The sequence below is a fragment of the Rhinopithecus roxellana genome, chromosome 15 (genome assembly GCF_007565055.1).
Source record: "Rhinopithecus roxellana isolate Shanxi Qingling chromosome 15, ASM756505v1, whole genome shotgun sequence".
In the NCBI taxonomy this organism is placed as follows: Eukaryota; Metazoa; Chordata; class Mammalia; order Primates; family Cercopithecidae; genus Rhinopithecus; species Rhinopithecus roxellana.
In genome coordinates, this window is record NC_044563.1 from 6,135,239 (window position 1) to 6,155,157 (window position 19,919).

General features: G+C 40.8%; 1 protein-coding gene across 10 annotated transcripts in view; it reads left to right on the forward strand.

Annotated features, from left to right (window-relative positions):
* KMT5B (lysine methyltransferase 5B) overlaps positions 1-19,919 on the forward strand; it is a 57,451-nt gene that overhangs the window by 21,003 nt on the left and 16,529 nt on the right. For 4 of the 10 annotated variants that reach the window (XM_010366309.2, XM_030917635.1, XM_030917628.1 and 1 more), the window contains exons 2-7: positions 359-594; positions 4,895-5,042; positions 10,928-10,996; positions 15,895-16,060; positions 17,168-17,277; positions 19,650-19,816. In XM_010366309.2, coding sequence (XP_010364611.2) covers positions 435-594; positions 4,895-5,042; positions 10,928-10,996; positions 15,895-16,060; positions 17,168-17,277; positions 19,650-19,816 — 820 coding nt within the window. In that variant the 5' untranslated portion in view covers positions 359-434. Of the gene's footprint in view, positions 1-358; positions 595-4,894; positions 5,043-10,927; positions 11,659-15,894; positions 16,061-17,167; positions 17,278-19,649; positions 19,817-19,919 lie in introns of those variants that run through there. The other 6 variants (XM_010366310.2, XM_030917629.1, XM_030917630.1 and 3 more) reach the window with 4 other exon arrangements.

The window sequence follows — 19,919 nt, forward strand, 5'->3', positions numbered from 1 at the left end:
ACTGTCATCTCCTGTGATAACAGTACCTTCCTCTGGAATGCTCTTGAATAACCTGCCTGGGGCTGTTTTATAGTTAACTTAAAAAAAAAACAGTAGATGGAATATACTCTAAAATAACAATAAAAGTATAATATAGTAAATACTAGGCAATACGAATTTTATGAAATGTATGTCCAGCTCTGTTATAATCTTATGGAACCACCATTGTTTATGTGGTCTGTCATTGACCAAAACATCATTATGCTGTGAATGACTGTCCTTTTAATATTATATATCTTTCTCAAGGGTCTGTTTAGCATGATCTTTCATGTATTTACCTCCCCATTTTGTTTTGTTTTTCATATTTTGTTTCTGTTAGGAGAGAACATTGAAAGTATTCTCTAAGCTATTTGAAGAGAGTGACTAAATGCACCTGGGTCAGGCTGTCTGTGGGTATGAAGTGGTTGGGAGAATCCAAGAACATGGTGGTGAATGGCAGGAGAAATGGAGGCAAGTTGTCTAATGACCATCAGCAGAATCAATCAAAATTACAGCACACGGGGAAGGACACCCTGAAGGCTGGCAAAAATGCAGTCGAGAGGAGGTCGAGCAGATGTATGTACACACTTAAACCTTCAATGTTCTAATTGTGATATGGGGTAGTAATTCTTTCCAGTTTGTAATGTATATTCTGTTTTCTTTTGTCTTAAATAATTTTTTGCATTTTCATAATTAACTATAGTCTTTTTACTCTCAAAGTTGTGTCCATTTTTATTCTCATCAAACTATATAAAACTCAAGTTTAATGCTTCATATAATTATTTTAATCCTGCTTTTCTCTTACTTTATATTTTGTAGAATTTATACCTGAATGGTTGATATGTCTTACTAAATTTTTAAAATTTTAATTGAACTTCTTACAGGTTAACCTGTATTTTTTTAATAGATGTAAGTATAGGTATGTACTTCTTTGCTAATTTCCACAGATGTTTCATGGAATAATATGAATAATGACGCCAACTTATTTAATTCTACTTATGTAATTTACATAAGTAGAATGGAGGATGGATAGAACTGACTGCTTTAGGGCAGCCTCACAAATCATAGCAATTTATTCTATTTATACAGGGTAGACAGTTGTTCATCCTGACAGTGAAACACTGCTGATAAGTTACTTTATTTCCTCTATACCTCTTGGTGGGAAAGAGACTGCTTTTTGAGAGTTCAGGAAATTGTGGATTTGGTACGTATTTCATAGTTCCTCTAAAAGTAGTAAAATGACTGAGGACAAGTGTATACCTAACTAGGCAGCTATATGTCCAAATGTATGTCATGTTAAAGAGGACAGCTTTTCTTCTTTTTCTAAGATGAATCTAGCCACTTTTGAATATCCTTAAATCAGATTGGCGTTGGCCTGTTTCCAGGGATTTGGATTAGCCTGTGGTTTTTCTGTAGTTTCAGATTGAATCCAGTTCTGATTGATTTCCTTCTTACCTTTTAGGGTTTATGCGACTCATTGGGCCCAGGCTACCCTTAACCTTTCCATTTCAGATCAGGTCACTGTTGCTGTAGAAAACCAGACAGAATTCCTGCTCGGGACAAGAGTAGGAAGAGGCAAGACCAAATGAGTGGTCCTCTGCATGGACACCACTCACTCCTGAGGCTACTGGCCGCATGCACCCTTGTCCTGCCTCACTCCTTAGTAGCTAGTGTGAACGTGAAGAATTGAGAAACACAGTGATCACATCAGGGTGTATTCATTCTGGTCGGTAAACTAGGCATATCTTAAGCTTTTTAGCAAATCACTGTTGGCCTCCTTTTGTGTATCATAGTGCAAAACCGTTTTAGTTGAATTGTTATAGATACACAAGAACTTAGAAAATGCGTCTGGGCATGGTAGCTCACACGTGTAATCCCGGCACTTTAGGAGTCCAAGGTGAATGGATTTTCTTGAGTCCAGGAGTTTGAGACCAGCCTGGGCAATGTGGTGTGAAACTCCATGTCTACGAAAAATACTGTGTCTACAGAAAAATTAGCCAGTCATGGTGTTGCACACCTGTGGTCCCAGCTACTTTGAGAAGCTGAGGTTGGAGAGATCACTTGAGCCCAGGAGTTAGAGGTTGCAGTGCGCCGAGATCACACAACTGCACTCCAGCATGGGCAAAAAAATGAGACTCTTGTCTCAAAAACAAACAAAAATGTTTAGAAATGGCCGTTACAGGCTGGGTGCAGTTGGCTCACGCCTGTAATCCCAGCACTTTGGGAGGCCAAGGTGGGTGGATCACGAAGTCAGGAGATCGAGACGATCCTGGCTAACATAGTGAAACCCTGTCTCTACTAAAAATATAAAAAATTAGCCGGGCATGGTGGCAGGCACCTGTAGTCCCAACTACTTGGGAGACTGAGGCAGGAGAATGGCATGAACCCTGGAGGCAGAGCTTGCAGTGAGCCGAGATCGCGCCACTGGGCGACAGATCAAGACTCCGTCTCAAAAAAAAGAGAAAATGGCCATTATGTTGGTTACACTTTAGCAAGCATAGATAAATATAGAAGGCTAGGTTGGGAAAACCGGAGTGTGAAGATAACCTAACCTTACACTGAATGTTACTGGGCCAGAATGGTGCAGAAAGAGAGCCAGCGATGAGGAGAAATGGGAGAGCACAGAGCAGTGCCCCATTTCAGATACAATGAGTGACTTTCCCAGCAGCAGAGCCTTAAGATACAGGAAACAAAAACTGACAAAATTGAAGGGAAAAATCAACAATTCAGCAATAATTTGGAGACTTTGATATGCCACTTTTAATAATGGATAGAACAGCTTAACACCGTAAACCAATGAGAGCTAACAGACATCTTTAGAACCTCATCAGAATATACATTCATCTCAAGTGCGAGTGCAACATTCTCCAGGATAGACCATATGCTAGACAGTGTAACAAGCTTCAATAAACTTAAAAGGGTTGAAATAATAAAAGGTAGGTTCTGTGACTTCAGTGGAGGAAAATTAAAAATTAAAAAGGAAATTTGGGAATTTCACAAATATATAGAAATGAAACACACTTCTAAGTAATCAGTGGGTCAAAGAGGAAATCAAAAAGGAAATCAGAAAACTTTTTGAGGTAAATAAAAAGAAATATAAAACATACTAAAATTTATAGGATGCATGGCCGGGCGCGATGGCTCAAGCCTGTAATCCCAGCACTTTGGGAGGCCGAGGCGGGCGGATCACGAGGTCAGGAGATCGAGACCATCCTGGCTAACACAGTGAAACCCCGTCTCTACTAAAAATACAAAAAATTAGCCGGGCCTGGTGGTGCACGCCTGTAGTCCCAGCTGCTTGGAGGCTGAGGCAGGAGAATGGCGTGAACCTGGGAGGCGGAGCTTGCAGTGAGCCAAGATCGCACCACTGCACTCCAACCTGGGTAACACAGCGAGACTCCGTCTCAAAAAAAAAAAAAAAATTTATAGGATGCAGCCAAAGCAGTGGTTTACAGGGAAATTTATACTTGTAAATCCCTGTGTGAAAAAAAGAAGACTGGGCTTGGTGGCTCATGCTTGTAATCCCAGCAGTTTGGGAGGCTGAGGCAGGAGGATGGCTTGAGCCCAGGAGTTGGAGACCAGCCTGGACAATATGGCGAGACCCCATTTTTACAAAAAAATACAAAAATTAACCAGGTTTGGTGATGCATGCCTATGGTCCCAGCTACTAGGGAGGCTGAGGCAGGATGGTTCCTTGAGACCAGGTATTCGAGGCTGCGGTGAGCTGTGATCAAGCCACTGCACTCCAGGCTGGGTAACAGAGCAAGACCCTGTCTTAAAAAAAAAAAAACAAAGAACAGTGAGTTGTATCATTTGTGAATTGTATTTCAATAAAGCTATTATGCTGTCACAAAAAATTGAACAACGTTGATAGCTTTTCACATAGCTACATGCAAATAATTTGATTGCAGAATTATATGTCTGCCCTTGGCAGGAACTTACATTTATTTGTTCTGTGAAAGAGTGGATGAAAAGGTTAAACTTTACTCTGTGTTTCATTCTTCCCCATTTTGGTTTTGAGAGCCTGAAAGTTATATTGCTGTTGTCCTCCGTAAACTATGTGCTAAGTCCATGGAAGGACTATCAGTGGCACATACATCAAACTTAATCAACTCTGATGAAACTTCTTGTAACTTGGCCTTCGTTTCCTTCTTTACATTGCTTTTCTTCCACAGTTAAACCCAATTATTTCAGTTACATATATCAGTCTCTATTTTTACCCATTCATTCAAAATTGCTTCAAACAGAGGTCAGTAGAAATAGGGCTGTCATTCTCTCTGTACTTCTTTCCCCACTTCTACTACCCAGCTCTGGAATTGTGGGCAAGTTTCTTTTTGACTGTGCCTCAGTTTCCTGCCAAGTGAGGATAATAATCATTCACCTGCCCAAAAGCAGGAAGCCGAACTTCATGAGATTCCTTTTGATACTTGAGATCTGGAGTTCTGGCGCTTCTTGCAAAAACTATCTTGTGTTCCTCTTGCCTTTTCACCCCAGTCCTATCTGTAATGGCCCTGTGCACTGACTTGTTAAAATAGTGAACATCCTCCCGTCCCGTTTCTCAGTGTTCCTTGGAGAGAAGGGGGTGGGGGAGAGCCAAGCATTTGAACCAAATTCTCACAACTACGCAGAACCTGTTCTTGCAAACCTTTGGAACCTGCTATTACTACCTGTTAACCAAAATACTCTCAGTAATGGCGATGGTTTACTGCATTTGGTTTTCTGTCTTATGCAAAGGTTATTAAATTCTTAATTACTAAAACTGATTGATTTTTCAGTTCTTTATTACCAGCTTGAATGGTCAATGCAGCTAAAGAGTTTAAGGCAGATTTAAGTAGTTTTCAATTTGAGTAATTTTTCTTGGTTTTGCTTTTCACAGGTAATGGTAACTCGGGATTTGAAGGACAGAGTCGCTATGTACCATCTTCTGGAATGTCCGCCAAGGAACTCTGTGAAAATGATGACCTAGCAACCAGTTTGGTTCTTGATCCCTATTTAGGTTTTCAAACACACAAAATGAATACTAGGTAATTTTCAGTCTTTATCCTGAATGGAACAGATGATGATGTTGAATTCAAGAATGTAGATGGCTAATTTTACTTTTGCTCAAAATTTAAAATGACAGTAAAGGAAAGTTCTTTGCAGTGGAAGGGTTTTCTGTATGTGAGCCAAGAGAAGCAGAGAACAAGACTCCAGGAATCTTGTCAGTTCTAACTCTATGTTCTTATTTTACCTCAGAACATTTCTATCAACATATAAAGCTGGAGGAGCATCCTCATGTTCTATTTTAAAAGTTGATGATGCCGGGCGCGGTGGCTCACACCTGTAATCCCCACGCTTTGAGAGGCCGAGGTGGGTGGATCACCTGAGGTCAGGAGTTTGAGACCAGCCTGACCAACACGGTGAAACCCCGTCTCTACTAAAAGTACAAAAAAAATTAGCCGGGCATGGTGGTGCACGCCTGTAATCCCAGCTACTTGGGAGGCTGAGGCAGGAGAATCACTTGAACCCGGGAGGCAGAGGTTGCAGTGAGCCGAGATCATGCCATTACACTCCAGCCTGGGCAACAAGAGTGAAACTCCATCTCAAAAAAAAAAAAAAAAAAAAAAAGTGATGGCAATTATCTTAGCGAAAAGAAAAATCTGACAAGCATCCTGTAAAACCTTGAAAATATATGATTGTTTCCAATTAAAGTAGGGTACGTCCCTTTTTTTCTTGATTTTATCGTAGACTACATTATCTCTGTAGAGATGGGTAATTTTGTCATGTTTAATCTTTGGGATTCAGCTAATCATTGTTAAGAGTGAATAGTTTTAAAGATATGTTTATATTCAGTATACAGGTAAGAAAGTGGATGTGTAAGTGTTTGAGTACCAAATGCTGTATATAAAAAACATTATTACATTAATCTTGAAATCTTGAAATCTTGAAATCTTGAAATCTCATGTTTTAACAGCTAAAGTCTCTCTCTAATTCTCTTAAATATCATTTCTCCCTCAAAAAAGACCATTAGATCATTTCACAAATGTTTCTACCACCAAACAGGTCAGAACTTTGCAACTTTACTTTATGCTTTATCTCTTAACTTCTATGGCAAAGGGTTTTTTAGTGTAGTGGGAAAGCATAACAGCAGAGATTTAAAAGGTAGAGCTAGTTTATCTCCATCATACTTGGTCTGGGGTTATTAGATAGCTCCAATTTCAGTGGCAACCCTGGGAGATCTTGATGCCCAGGTAGATAGTCACTGATCAGTAGTTGGGAGAGGTAGAAATTGGTGAGTATAGGTAATTGGAGGAAAGTCTTGTGTCCTGTTTCCCCCCTTTTAATTTTATCCCTTGCTAGATGAAGATACTCTATGCTTCACTTACTATATATGCTTCACTTACCAATTATAGTCTTAAGTCCAAAAGAAGTAATTCAGCTAAAAACGTGCTTTTGTTTTTTTCGTAATTTTCTTTTTTAGAGAGAGTCTCACTCTGTTGCCCAGGCTGGAGTGCAGTGGCATGATCTCAGCTCACTGCAACCTTCACCTTCCGTGTTCAAGTGATTTTCCTGCCTCAACTTCCCAAGTAGCTGGGATTACAGGCTTGCGCCACTGCACCCAGCTAATTTTTGTATTTTTAGTGTAGACAAGGTTTCACCATGTTGACCAGGCTGGTCTCGAACTCCAGACCTCAGGTGATCCGCCTGCCTTGGCCTCCCAAAGTGCTAGGATTATAGGCATGAGCCACTGTGCCTGGCCATAAAATTTTCTATCATATATCTTTACCTACTAAAATGGAGTGTGAAATATTGGAAATGGAGTTGGGAGACTATTTAAACAGTTCCCTGCCAAATGACTGCCATTAGATGCCCTGATTGAGTAAGATCCAGGCTGAACGCAGTGACTCATGCCTGTAATCTCAGCACTTTGGGAGGCCGAGCTGGGTGGAGCACCAGAGGTCAGGAGTTCGAGACCAGCCTGGCCAACATGGTGAAATCCGATCTCTACTAAAAATACAAAAATTAGCTGGGCATGGTGGTGCACGCCTGTAGTCCTGGCTACTCAGAAGGCTGAGGCAGGAGAATCACATGAACCCAGGAGACAGAGGTTGCAGTGAGCCAAGATTGTACCATTGCACTCCAGCCTGGGCAACAAAGTGAGACTGTCTCAAAAAAAAAAGATACAGGGCTGGGCGCAGTGGCTCACGCCTGTAATCCCAACACTTTGGGAGGCTGAGGCGGGTGGATCACCTGAACTCAGGAGTTCGAGCCCAGCCTGGCCAACATGCTGAAACCCCGTCTCTACTAAAAACACAAAATAGCTGCGTGTGGCCGCATGCACCTGTAGTCCCAGCTACTCAGAAGACTGAAGCAGGAGAATCCCTTGAACCTGGGAGTTGGAAGTTGCAGTGAGCCGGGATCGCACCACTGCACTCCATCCTGGGCAACAGAGTGAGACTCCAGCTTTAAAAAAGAAGAAAAGACTAATTTTCATTATTTTAAGTCCATTTTGGGTTTTTTTTGCCCATTGAACTTGAGACCAGTGCTCATTCTCCTCCTAGAAGATGCTGATATTTGTCACCCTCTAGCACCCCCAGTGTGTTTTCTTTTTTTTTTTTTTTCTGAGTTAAGAAATGTGAATGTGTGAATGAATCACTCTGACACAATAGTTTAGTGGCATTCAGAAAGTCACCACAAAGGCCCAGAATCTTGACCTGGGGTCATTAAGAAAGTTATGTTGATTATGCCTTATTACCAAGATATGGAAGCATATAAAACATTTTAGAAAGTGTTACATCAGGCCGGGCGCAGTGGCTCAAGCCTGTAATCCCAGCACTTTGGGAGGCCGAGACGGGCGGATCACGAGGTCAGGAGATCGAGACCATCCTGGCTAACACGGTGAAACCCCGTCTCTACTGAAAAATACAAAAAACTAGCCGGGCGAGGTGGCGGGCGCCTGTAGTCCCAGCTACTTGGGAGGCTGAGGCAGGAGAATGGTGTAAACCCGGGAGGCGGAGCTTGCAGTGAGCTGAGATCTGGCCACTGCGCTCCAGCCTGGGCGACAGAGCGAGACTCCGTCTCAAAAAAAAAAAAGAAAGAAAGAAAGTGTTACATCAGAATTACAATGGGCCAGGTGCAGTGGCTCACACTTGTAATCCCAGCACTTTGGGAGGCTGAGGTGGGCAGATCACCTGAGGTTGGGAGTTTGAGACCAGCCTGACCAACATGGAGAAACCCCATCTCTACTAAAAATACAAAATTAGCCAGGTGTGGTGGCATGTGCCTGTAATCCCAGCTACTTGGGAGGCTGAGAGCAGGAGAATTGCTTGAACCCGGCAGGTGGAGGTTGCGGTGAGCCAAGATCATGCCACTGCACTCCAGCCTGGGCAACAAGAGTGAAACTCGGTCTCAGAAAAAAAAAAAAATTACAATGAAAGTTTTAGTGGCTTATGACAGAACTTAATGTACGCTAAAATCGCTGTGCCGTATTCCAGAGGGCTGCCTGTTATTGGCATCTGCAATAGTAAATACTCCAGTTTTCTGCTGCAGTGGCTCATGCCTGTAATCTCAGCAGTTTGGGAGGCCAAGGTGGGAGGATCACTTGAGCCCAGGAGCTCGAGGCTGCAATGAGCTGTATTCGCACCACTGCACTCCAGCCTGGGCCACAGAGTGAAACCTTATATCAAAAAAAACAAAAAAAAGGAAACACTCCAATTTTCTGTAAAAGTCCTCCTATACCCTTGTTTCTCATAATTAGTTTACATGAGAGTCACCTGGGAGTTTGTTGAAATGCAGGTTCTGATTCAGTAGCTTTGGGGTGGGGCCTGAGATTTTGCATTTCTAACAAGCTCCCTGACTACACTTGGAATAGTTAGGTCCTAAACCATCTGGCCTCTCAAGTTTCGTTGTGATGTGATAAGTTGCTAAAAGTATCTTAGTAGGAGTTTCCTAGGGCTCACATAAAACCATGTAGTCATAAATGTAAACTTCAGGATTACCACACAAATACTTTCAGAACTCAAGACGTTACTATAACTGAGGACTCCTAAATTAAAATGCAGCCAGTGCGTAAGATTTTTCCCCATAGAAATTGAAGCATCTAACATTAAATCTGGTTAAACTTGCAGAAGAAATCATTTTTTAAATATTTTTTAGTGAAACAATTATATAGTTCCTAAAATAACCTGTGGAGGTACAGACGATTCTACTTCCCTAGTTAGGGCAGGCTGGGTTTGTAGCAATGCCAGCACTTCAGGCTGGTGTGGCAGTGCAGGGGACATCCTGTCCACTTCTCACCAGAGTGTTTGGTTTATATGTGTTTTTACACTCTTGTGTACACTGCTATTTGGGAACAGAAACTTTATTAATGACCTTTACGTTAATCTTGGTGAAAGATACATGTTTTCATTTAACCTTAGTGAATTTACTTGAAAATAAAACTGTCCCTTCTAGCTCTTCATCTTTTGAGCAAGAATTTACTAGAATGTGAATTTAGAAAATAAGGAAAACTGATAATGCTTTATTAGGGTAGTAAATAGCTAATAAATACTTCTTAAGTTACTAGTTTATGGACTTCTCTCTCTTTGGGGTGCAAAAGAAGTGACGAGAAGATATTCTGCTCTTGGATTTTAATTTTCTAAGCTCTCTACCTATTCCTTGTATAGTGCGCTCTTTGTTCATGTTTATGCACCTGTAATTTATCACTTTTTAGTTTCTCTTTTTTATACTCTTTTGCCTTCCTTTTACTTCTTTCAGTCTACCAACAGGAAGAATGTTTAGAAACAGTTGATGTTTAGGCCGGGCGTGTTGGCTCATGCCTGTAATTCCAGCACTTTGGAAGGCCGAGGCAGGTAGAGCGTGAGGTCAGGTGTTTGAGACCAGTCTGACCAACATGGTGAAACCCCATTTCTACTAAAAATACAAAAATTATCCAGGCGTGGTGGTGTGCATCTGTAATCCCAGCTACTCAAGAGTTTGAGGCAGGAGAATAACTTGAACCTGGGAGGCGGAGGTTGCAGTGAGCTGAGATCACCACTGCACTCCAACCTGAGCAACAGAGTGAGACTCTTACTTCCAAAAAAAGAAAAAGAAAAAGAAACAGTAGATGTTTAATGATTGGATAATTTTCAAAACTGGCTATATTTTGAGTGCATGGGTTTTAATCTTAATATATCCTTATATTTACTAACAAGCAAGAGTTGTAGCGTGAATACTTAGAAATAGTACAAACAAAATGCTAATTTCAATTTATTGGGAGAAATTTGAACTTAATTGACTTTTGTCAATTATGAAACCTAAATTTTTCTTTTTAACAAGAAAAAAATAGGTTGTTGTTTATACCTCTGATTTTTAAATGGAGTGGGAGTGGGATATTGTAAGAAAGGGATCAATGCTTTCAGTAATGCCCCCTTTTTGAGGCTGAAGGAGACTCAGGCCAGCAGTGAGCTGAGCAGGAGACAGCATTTAAACATCAGCGGAGTCACCTCAGGACACTGAGTTTCTCTTTGGAACTTTTCTTCGTGTTTCTAGTCAGAACGTCAGCTTGCACAGTCCTTACTCATCTTTCTACTGCTGTAACCATCTAATTTTTATTTTGCTTATATATGTATTTGATTATTCATATCCACTATTGGATATTAATGTATGAATCACTTTAAATATCACTTTAAAATTAAGTGCTTGACTAGACTCCGTAAAGAACGTTCAAAGGTTCTAACTTCATGGTAAGGTGTATTCTGTGGGAAGCAGAGAATTTCAGCAGCATGGCTTCTATCCCACCACGCCCACCCGTGGGATCTTAAAGTTCTTAAGTATCTCAGAGTTTTAAAGATTTTTGCAACAACGAATATTGTAAGTCTGTTTAGAAATTACAAGTACAGATTATACAAATAGCTTTTTATTTTTGTTGTTTGTTTTTGCATTTATATAGCGCCTTTCCTTCGAGGAGCTCAAGGCATTTTTCAAAATCTGACAGTTTTTCTCACAACAACCCTGTGAGGTAGGTAGTGTGTGTTACAAACAATGAGATACTGACTAACCCATTCCAGCCTTTTAAAATGCTCTTTTATGTTGAGTAAGTTGAAGTGTCAGCATAAATTAGAGTTTTAGAACATTTTACAAACCTTTTAAAGTAGTTTGATAATAGTTGTATTTTTTAAAAAACCACTTGTACTTCATAACAGGGTGATTTTAAGAGAAACAAATCATTCATCAAAAGATCAGGAGTCACTCCATGTGATTAGCTGAGCACTGATTGCAGGACTCAGCCAGGTATGTTTTTGGTTCTTGTTTATTTTCAGGTCAAGAAGAAATGAAGAGCTGCTCTGTGACTACTTGCTCAGCGTCTACAAACTGTCGATTTGCAGCTAAACTTTCTTCAGAGGGGGAAATGTGTTCACTATGTTGCCTCATGGTTTTATTTTATATCTTAAATATTTGAGCATTTTTCTCTCTTCCTCTCTCCTTCCCTGTCTCCCTTTTTTCTGTTCCCCTTCCTGTTCCCCACCCCTCCAGTCAGCTTTTGATTGTGCATGCTAATGAAGGGCACAGTAGCACAGCTAATACAGTCTACAACTTTTCTTCACTGCCACAGTGGGGAGACAGAAAAACCAAATAGCAAGAAAACCTGGGAAGTGAGTCTCTGGAAAGAGTGGGGAACAGGTGTGTGGGAGTGTGAATTCATATGTTTTTTTCCTGCCCCTTTAATAATAGCCAATTGTAAATGACATTTTTATTTTTCTTATACCAGCAATTGATCAGAAGTGTAAGAAGAGAAAAAATAGATATGTTTGGTTGATTTAAAGTAGCAAATTTTCTGTTAAGGGAGGGAGGACGGGGCATATTGATTTGGAAATGCCGAATACCTGTTTTTCTTGCCTCACTTGCCACCCACCACCCACCCAAATACTAAATCTTAAAATTCACATTTGCATCCATCCTTTCCACTGTATTGTCAGTATACAAGCTAGAACTCTCTCTGGCTGGGCCCAGTGCTGATGCTCGATGGCAAACGCAAGTTAAATCTTCTAACCATGAAACAATGTGAGGAAGGCTTTCCTGAGCCAGGTCATGTAACAGGAACCAGAAAGGCCAGGGTAAATCCCAGGTCTTCCCTTCATCAGCCCTAAGTCACTGGCCATCTACTGATCCTTGTTGGGCCTTATTTTCCTCATTTGTGGAACAAAAGGGTGATTCTAAATTATCTGGCCTCTAAGTGCCAGAGTAAAAGGATAGTTTTATGCAGTTTATATGGGAGATTTAGAGTGATGGTAGTTAAGGAGAGAGGGTATTTTTCTGTTCAATAATAGGAAAAAAAAAATTCCCCTAAGGTTCTCAGTGCGTTTGCAATGGCCCTAATAGGTGTAACAGTCTTAACTTCTATTTTCCACAGTATTTGTTATAATGGGATTTGATTTGGACTGTCAGCCAGCTGACTTTTACATACTTCTGTAGGATTATTGAAAACTGTCTCATCTCCTGCCTGTCTGCACCTATAACCATTTTCTTCCCCCTTTTCCTCACTGTCATTTCATGCCTATAGCAGCCAACTGTGACAGTAAGTTTTAACAGGTTTGGGACAGCAACTTACAGTTTCAGTGAAATAGAGGTTCTTGCTATAGGTAGCAAGGGATAGTTTCAGGGATTTTATTTATGTTTGAGGCAATAAAGTCAGGAAAGCAGAAACAGAAGTCAACACAGGGAAGGTAGGCAGAATGCTACTAAATCAAGAGTTGACTATTTTGTGTTGGTTTCAGCATATAAATTGTTTGGCATTATGAATAAAAAGTAAACAAAACTAAAGGTACCTGAAGGCATTTTTAGATAGGAATGAACTTGTTTCAGGAAGCATAGAACACACGTAAAGCCTATTAAAAATAGCCAAGTTTCATTCCAGGTCTATAACTAATTTTTCTATAATGTTCCCATTGATCACTTTCACACTGAACGTGTAAAGATAGCTTGGCCCTTTCTGTCGTTTGTAGCCCTGTCATTTAACGGCATGGATAATTTATTGCATTTGCTTAAAGTGAACTATTGCTTTTCTGATTGCCACATAAAACATGGGTTATCTGTTTCCCACCATTTCATATTGCATATTGCTTGATGGGTCATGCCTTAGCTGGGAGCTTCTTTGTTGTCTTGTCTGTCCTTCATATGCAAATAACCATGTAGTGTAGGATTGCAGCAAGAATCGTTTCAGTTGAATGTCTTAGAGATGGCATCTTGACACAATCAACTGTGATGGCTACAAGTAGTTTAATATGGATGTGTGGATGCTTTCCCAGTTCTGCAGCTCTTTATTTTCTTGGTGGTTCTCTGACACCATATGTTGACAGCCTAGTAAGACGTTCTGAATTTTTTAAAGGACTTGCGTTTATCTGTCTGTAGAGGCTTGTATACCAGTTGGTTGAAAATGGAAAATAGGGCCCCATTCATTCATTCAGTATTATCTTTAGGATATGTTTGAACTCTCAGATGGTTCTGCTAATAGTTGTGAGAATTCAGGATTACTGAATTTAAAACAAAACAAAACATGACTAGAGCCTGTAGCTAGTAAGCTCCTGGTAGGATCAGTATGCATTAATATACCTGAAGTCTTCCAATGATCCTGTCCAGTAAACTGTATTATAGCTGTTCAGGACCTCATGTCTTTCCTCTTCCTGATTCTGGTACTTCACTTTATTATTGCTAACTAGCTGACCCTGGTCAACTCTTTGGATCCAACTTTATTAAGATCTTCTGCTTAGACTTCCCCTCACTCTTCTTCTTTTTGATTCTTCCCTGCCTGTAATGTGTTTTTCTTAAACCTTTCCCACATACATTTTACACCCTAGTTATAATTTCCGTACTTTTAGGTGCTATAGCAATGTAGTTTTTAGCATATTAACATGCATTTGCATATCGATGGCTTGCTTAATTGTTTGATGCGTATATATGTCTTTTAGTCCCAATTACATTTTCCATTCAAGAACAGTGGCCATGTCTTCTCTTGTATTTTTCACCATAGCACTTCATATGCCACTGTATACACAACACAGCACCTAATAATCCTTGATGAAATATTGTGGCTTGAAATCTTACTGAAATACTATGAATGCATGTATGATAGCTTCTCTAGGAAAAAAATTCTGCTGAATGCTTCCTTTGCTGGAGTTTGTGCTACATCTTACTTCTCAATTTTAGCACATTCAGGTTTATGAAATGTACAGTTTTAAATGTCAGAGTAAAACACATATTTTTTTCTCCTGAACCACTAATATTTTTTCTTAATGTATTTTATTTGAATGTCAATCTGTGATTCCTTTTTTCTGTTGGATGTTTTATTTTTGTTTCGTTTTGTTTTGTTTGAGACGGAGTCTCACTCTGTCACCAGGCTGAAGTGCAGTGGCGTGATCTTGGCTCACTCCAACCTTGCCTCTCAGGTTCAAGCAATTCCGCTGCCTCAGCCTCCTCCTGAGTAGCTAGGACTACAGGCTTATGCCACCACGCCTGGCAAATTTTTTGCATTTTAGTAGAGATGGGGTTTCACCATGTAGGCCAGGATGGTCTTGATCTCCTGACCTCGTGATCCAACCGCGTTGGCATCCCAAAGAGCTGGGATTATAGGCGAGAGCCACCACACCTGGCCATAATCCGAGGAGAATTAGCTTTATAAAAATAAAATAAAACTTTTTTTTTAAATGAAAACTTTGGTTGGGAGAATTAGCTTTATGAAATTGACATGAAAAGAAAATTTGAAATTAAGTGTGAGTAACTTTATAGTACATGTTTTACTGAAAACACAGCTTTAGAATGAGGGGTTCACAAATATTGTCTTGCTTGGACTGTGACTGCATCGTGCATTAATATAGACCTAATGGTATAATATTCTGAAGACATCATTATGGCTGATTCTACAATAGAAGTATTTTCAATTCTACCCCAGCAGGCCAGACACAGTGGCTCACACTTGTAATCCTAGCACTTTGGGAGGCCGAGGTGGGCAGATGACTTGAGGTCAGGAGTTCAAGACCAGCCTGGCCAACATGGTCTCTACTAAAAATACAAAAATTAGCTGGGCATGGTGGCGCACGCCTGTAATCCCAGCTACATGGGAGGCTGAGGCAAGAGAGTCGCTTGAACACGGGAGGCAGAGGTTGCAGTGAGCCAGGATCACACCACTGCCCTCCACTCCAGCCTGGGCCACAAAGTGAGACTCCGTCTCAACAACAACAACAAAAAAAAACTCTACCGCATCAGTTTTCCTACATTACCAGTATAGCAGTTTCACTACTAGAGTTATACTGCTTGTACTCATTTTGTTCTCTGAATGCCGTCATCAAAGGTGACTTTGACATGGGTGGTTAGAACATCAAGGTGTGTTTCAAAGCCTGTTGGAATACTTAGTTTGGGGTGTTTTTCTAACTGTGTACATAAACAATGTTTTTGTGTGTGGCATGGTTTTGTTTACATCATCATACTTCTGAAATTCATTGCCTGGCACTCTTCCAGCTTGATTTTGCATGTTTTAAAAAGATTCTTGTCATTCTAACTCTAAATTAGGTGTGCTGTATTTTAGAGCTTTGATTTTATATCTCCCTAAGTTGACAACTAGTGTAAGTCTGAATCAGACAGCTTTTGTTTGAATCATCTGCTCACCTCACAGTTAATGAGATAACAGTGAAATAAAAATATTAAAATAGCAGATTGAAAAAAGAGAAGTTGCGTATCCAGGTGATCAGTATTACTTGAATAGTAGTAGTCAAGACTATTGTTTGTTGTTCTCTTCTCTTAGATCTTTGCTCTGATAACCATGGCTGTTTTTAGGGTGTTAGCTCTTTCTCAAGGTCTCTTAAGATGGATCAGTGGTGCAAGGATTGTGGCAGGTAACCCATTCATTATTTTGATTTCTTTCAGATTTCGGCCTATTAAAGGCAGGCAGGAAGAACTAAAGGAAGTAATTGAACGTTTTAAGAAAGATGAACACTTGGAGAAAGCCTTCAAATGTTTGACTTCAGGCGAATGGGCACGGCACTATTTTCTCAACAAGAATAAAATGCAGGAGAAGTTATTCAAAGAACATGTAAGTTTATTAAGACTGATGCTGTTAACCTATTTGGGTAAGAATAGTGAAGTAAATTAAAACCCTAAATGTTAGTTAATACTGAAATTTTAAATTTATTTTTCATAAAACTAATCAGTCTGAAGATCTTGTAACACATAGTCATTTGAATGACAGTCCAAAGAAAAAACTGGGCCAGGCTCAGTGGCTCATGCTTGTAATCCCAGCACTTTGGTAGGCTAAGGCAGGGAGTATTGCTTAAGGCTAGGACTTCGAGACCAGCCTGGGCAACGTAGCAAGACTCCATCTCTAAAAAAATAAGAATAAAAAAATTAGCCAGGCATGGTAGTGTGCACCTTTGTAGTTTGTAGTTCCAGCTACTCAGGAGGCAGAGCCAGAAGGATTGCTTGTGCCCAGGAGTTAGAGGCTGCACTGAGCTATGATCTTGCCACTGCACTCCAGCCCTGGGAGACAGAGCAAGACCCTGTCTCTAAAACCAAAAAAGGAGAGAAAACTTTGTCATATAGAGATGAAATTCATTGTGAGCCTTAAGGGAAACAAGCCGTTAGGTACTCATACAGAGAGAGTACCCTTAACCCAAAAATTTGAAATGCTCCAAAATCTGAAACTTTCTGAATGCTGACATGACACTCAAAGGAAATGCTCATGGGAGGATTTTGAATTTTTTGGTTAGAGGTGTTCAGCTAGTTACTGTAGTGCAAATATTGCAAAATCAGAAAAATTGTGACATTCAAAACTCTTGAGTAACAATAAAGTTTGTTACTTAATGATCTTACTTTTTTTGTTTATTTTATTGTTTTTTAGAGGCAGAGTCTTGCTCTGTCACCCAGTCTGGAGTGCAGTGGCCCGATTATGGCTCACTGTAGCTTCCATCTCAGTCTCAAGTGATCCTTCCTCTCAGCCTCCCAAGTAGCTGGCACTAAAGGTACATGCCACCATGCTTGGCTAATGTTTTTTCGTAGAGAAATAGTCTCGCTATGTTGCCCAGGCTAGATGTCACATTTTTTTCATCATTGCGGGTGGTTTGCTTTTATAATTCTAAGAAAGTCTAGCAGGGTATACCATTTAAAGTCATTATCAATTTCTTTTTTTTTTTTTCTGTTTTAGGTATTTATTTATTTGCGAATGTTTGCAACTGACAGTGGATTTGAAATATTGCCATGTAATAGATACTCATCAGAACAAAATGGAGCCAAAATAGTTGCAACAAAAGAGTGGTAACTATTCTACTAGTATAAACCTTTAATTTAATTTAAAGTTATCTTCTAAATTATTGTAGAAGTGCTAAGAAATCGTGGTAAGGAATGAAGCCAGAGTTTAGCCTGAGGTAGCCAATGCAGTGCCGCTGCCTTGGTCCATCAGCTGGAGTCAGAATCAGGAAATCAGAAGTCTCAGTTGAACCAGATCCCATCTCTAGGCCAAATTGCTTTTCATTTTCTCTTATTGACTCTGGATGCCTGTTCAGTGATGTGATTGCTGAAGGGCTGTGGACACCATTATTAGATAACCTGGCTTCCACAGCCACTCTTCTACTGGCCTAGAAGAAAGGTTGGGCCTAAAGTCTTAATGATCCGAATTTTATGGGTGGAAACCTCCCTAAAGCACTAGTTGCTTAAAAATACATATATATATATGCCAGCTTCAATAAAAGTAGTAGAGTTGGTGGGGGGTGTTGGCTCACACCTGTAATTTCAGCACTTTGGGAGGCCAAGGCAGGTGGATCACTTGAGGTCAGGAGTTCGAGACCAGCCTGACCAACATGGTGAAACCCTGTCTCTACTAAAAATACAAAAATGGGCTGGGCGTGGTGGCGCACACCTGTAGTCCTAGCTACTTGGGTGACTGAAGCAGGAGAATCACTTGAACCCAGGAGACAGAGGCTACAGTGAGCCAAGATCGCATCACTGCACTCCAGCCTGGGCAATAGAGTGAGACTCTATCTCAAAAAAATCGGAGTTGAGCCCAGCTAAGAGGGATAAAAATTACAGATGAAAGAGAATATATACTACTGTATTTTCTTTCCTGTCGTGCCTGTTCCCTATACTATCTCCCAGGAAAGACATGTAGCTCCTTATGTACCCATCCTCCAATATTTCTACAGCAAAAATTTTGGGGGTCAGATATCTGAAAATGGAATAGGTAAAAGAACCTTATTGCCAGGCCTCTGGGGTGAGTGTGCATACATAAAATGTGCCTCGTTTACCTCAGGATGTTTTGAGCCTGCTAGTTGGATTGTGTGGCTCCCTATGTTGCAGATGGGTGTGTAGGTTTGAGATCTAGGGTCCAGGCCGGGCGCAGTGGCTCAAGCCTGTAATCCCAGCACTTTGGGAGGCCGAGAAGGGTGGATCACGAGGTCAGGAGATCGAGACCATCCTGGCTAACATGGTGAAACCCCGTCTCTACTAAAAAATACAAAAAACTAGCCGGGTGTGGTGGCGGGCGCCTGTAGTCCCAGCTACTTGGGAGGCTGAGGCAGGAGAATGGCGTAAACCCGGGAGGCGGAGATTGCAGTGAGCTGAGATCCGGCCACTGCACTCCAGCCTGGGTGACAGAGCGAGACTCTGTCTCAAAAAAAAAAGAGATCTAGGATCCTAGAGCTGTGCCGCCCAGTACAGTAGCGACCAGCCCTTGAGTCCTTGAAATGTGGCTAGTCTGAGTTGAGAAGCACTGTAAGTGTGCTATACACGCCAGATTTCATCTTAAATTTTATTCCCATTCGTGGTTCTTGTATTACCTACTGAAATCGTATTTTGGATATTGGGTTAAAATATATTGTTGGCCAGGCACAGTGGCTCACCTGTAATCCCAGCACTTTGGGAGGCCGAGGTGGGCAGATCATGACGTCAAGAGATCAAGACCATCCTGGCCAACATGGTGAAACCCCGTCTCTAGTAAAAATACAAAAAAAAATTAGCTGGGTGTGGTGGTGCACGCCTGTAGTCCCAGCTACTTGGGAGGCTGAGGCAGGAGAATCGCTTGAAGCCAGGAGGCAGAGATTGCAGTGAGCCGAGACCAGGCCACTGCACTTCAGCCTGGGCAACAGAGGGAGACTCCATCTCAAATAAAATAAAATATGTTGTTAAAGTAATTTCACCTGTATTCACTTAACTTTCTCAATGTGGCTGCTAAAAAATTTAAGATTGAAAATTTGGCTTGCATTACATTCCTAGTGGATGGTGTGCTCTAAAGAGTGGCACCACAATTCCGGATCCTCATAACCTTTACTGCCACTGGTCCCTGCCTGCTTCATTCATCCAGCAGTCAGAAAGTTTAATTCAGTGCTGCAAGTATTTGAGTACTTTCTGCTTGCAAAACACCACACCAGGGGGTTCAGAGACATAGGGGGCATAGTCCTTGTCCTGGTTGAGTTTCCGTTCTCTTGCAGGAATAAGATGGGTACACAAGTAACCATGGCACAAGGCTGTGGAGCTCCAAGGTGGAAGAGAAGGATAGCCAGGTGGGGATCCCAGTGAGCTAACTAAAGTATAGTTTTCAGTTTCTGATATTTATTGTCAGGGTTATTTTATTAAAAGAAGCCTTACTATTTTTAATTACTAGTAATTTTTAACACATCACATATTTTAAATAGGAAACGAAATGACAAAATAGAATTACTGGTGGGTTGTATTGCCGAACTTTCAGAAATTGAGGAGAACATGCTACTTAGACATGGAGAAAACGACTTCAGTGTCATGTATTCCACAAGGAAAAACTGTGCTCAACTCTGGCTGGGTCCTGCTGCATTTATAAACCATGGTAAGCTGTATTTCCAAGGCGTTGGCGCTAGTGTTGGGCGTTCTTGCTAACTGCTAGAATGGCCTCGTCAACCTCAGTCAAATCTTTATCTTCCTTTAAAGGA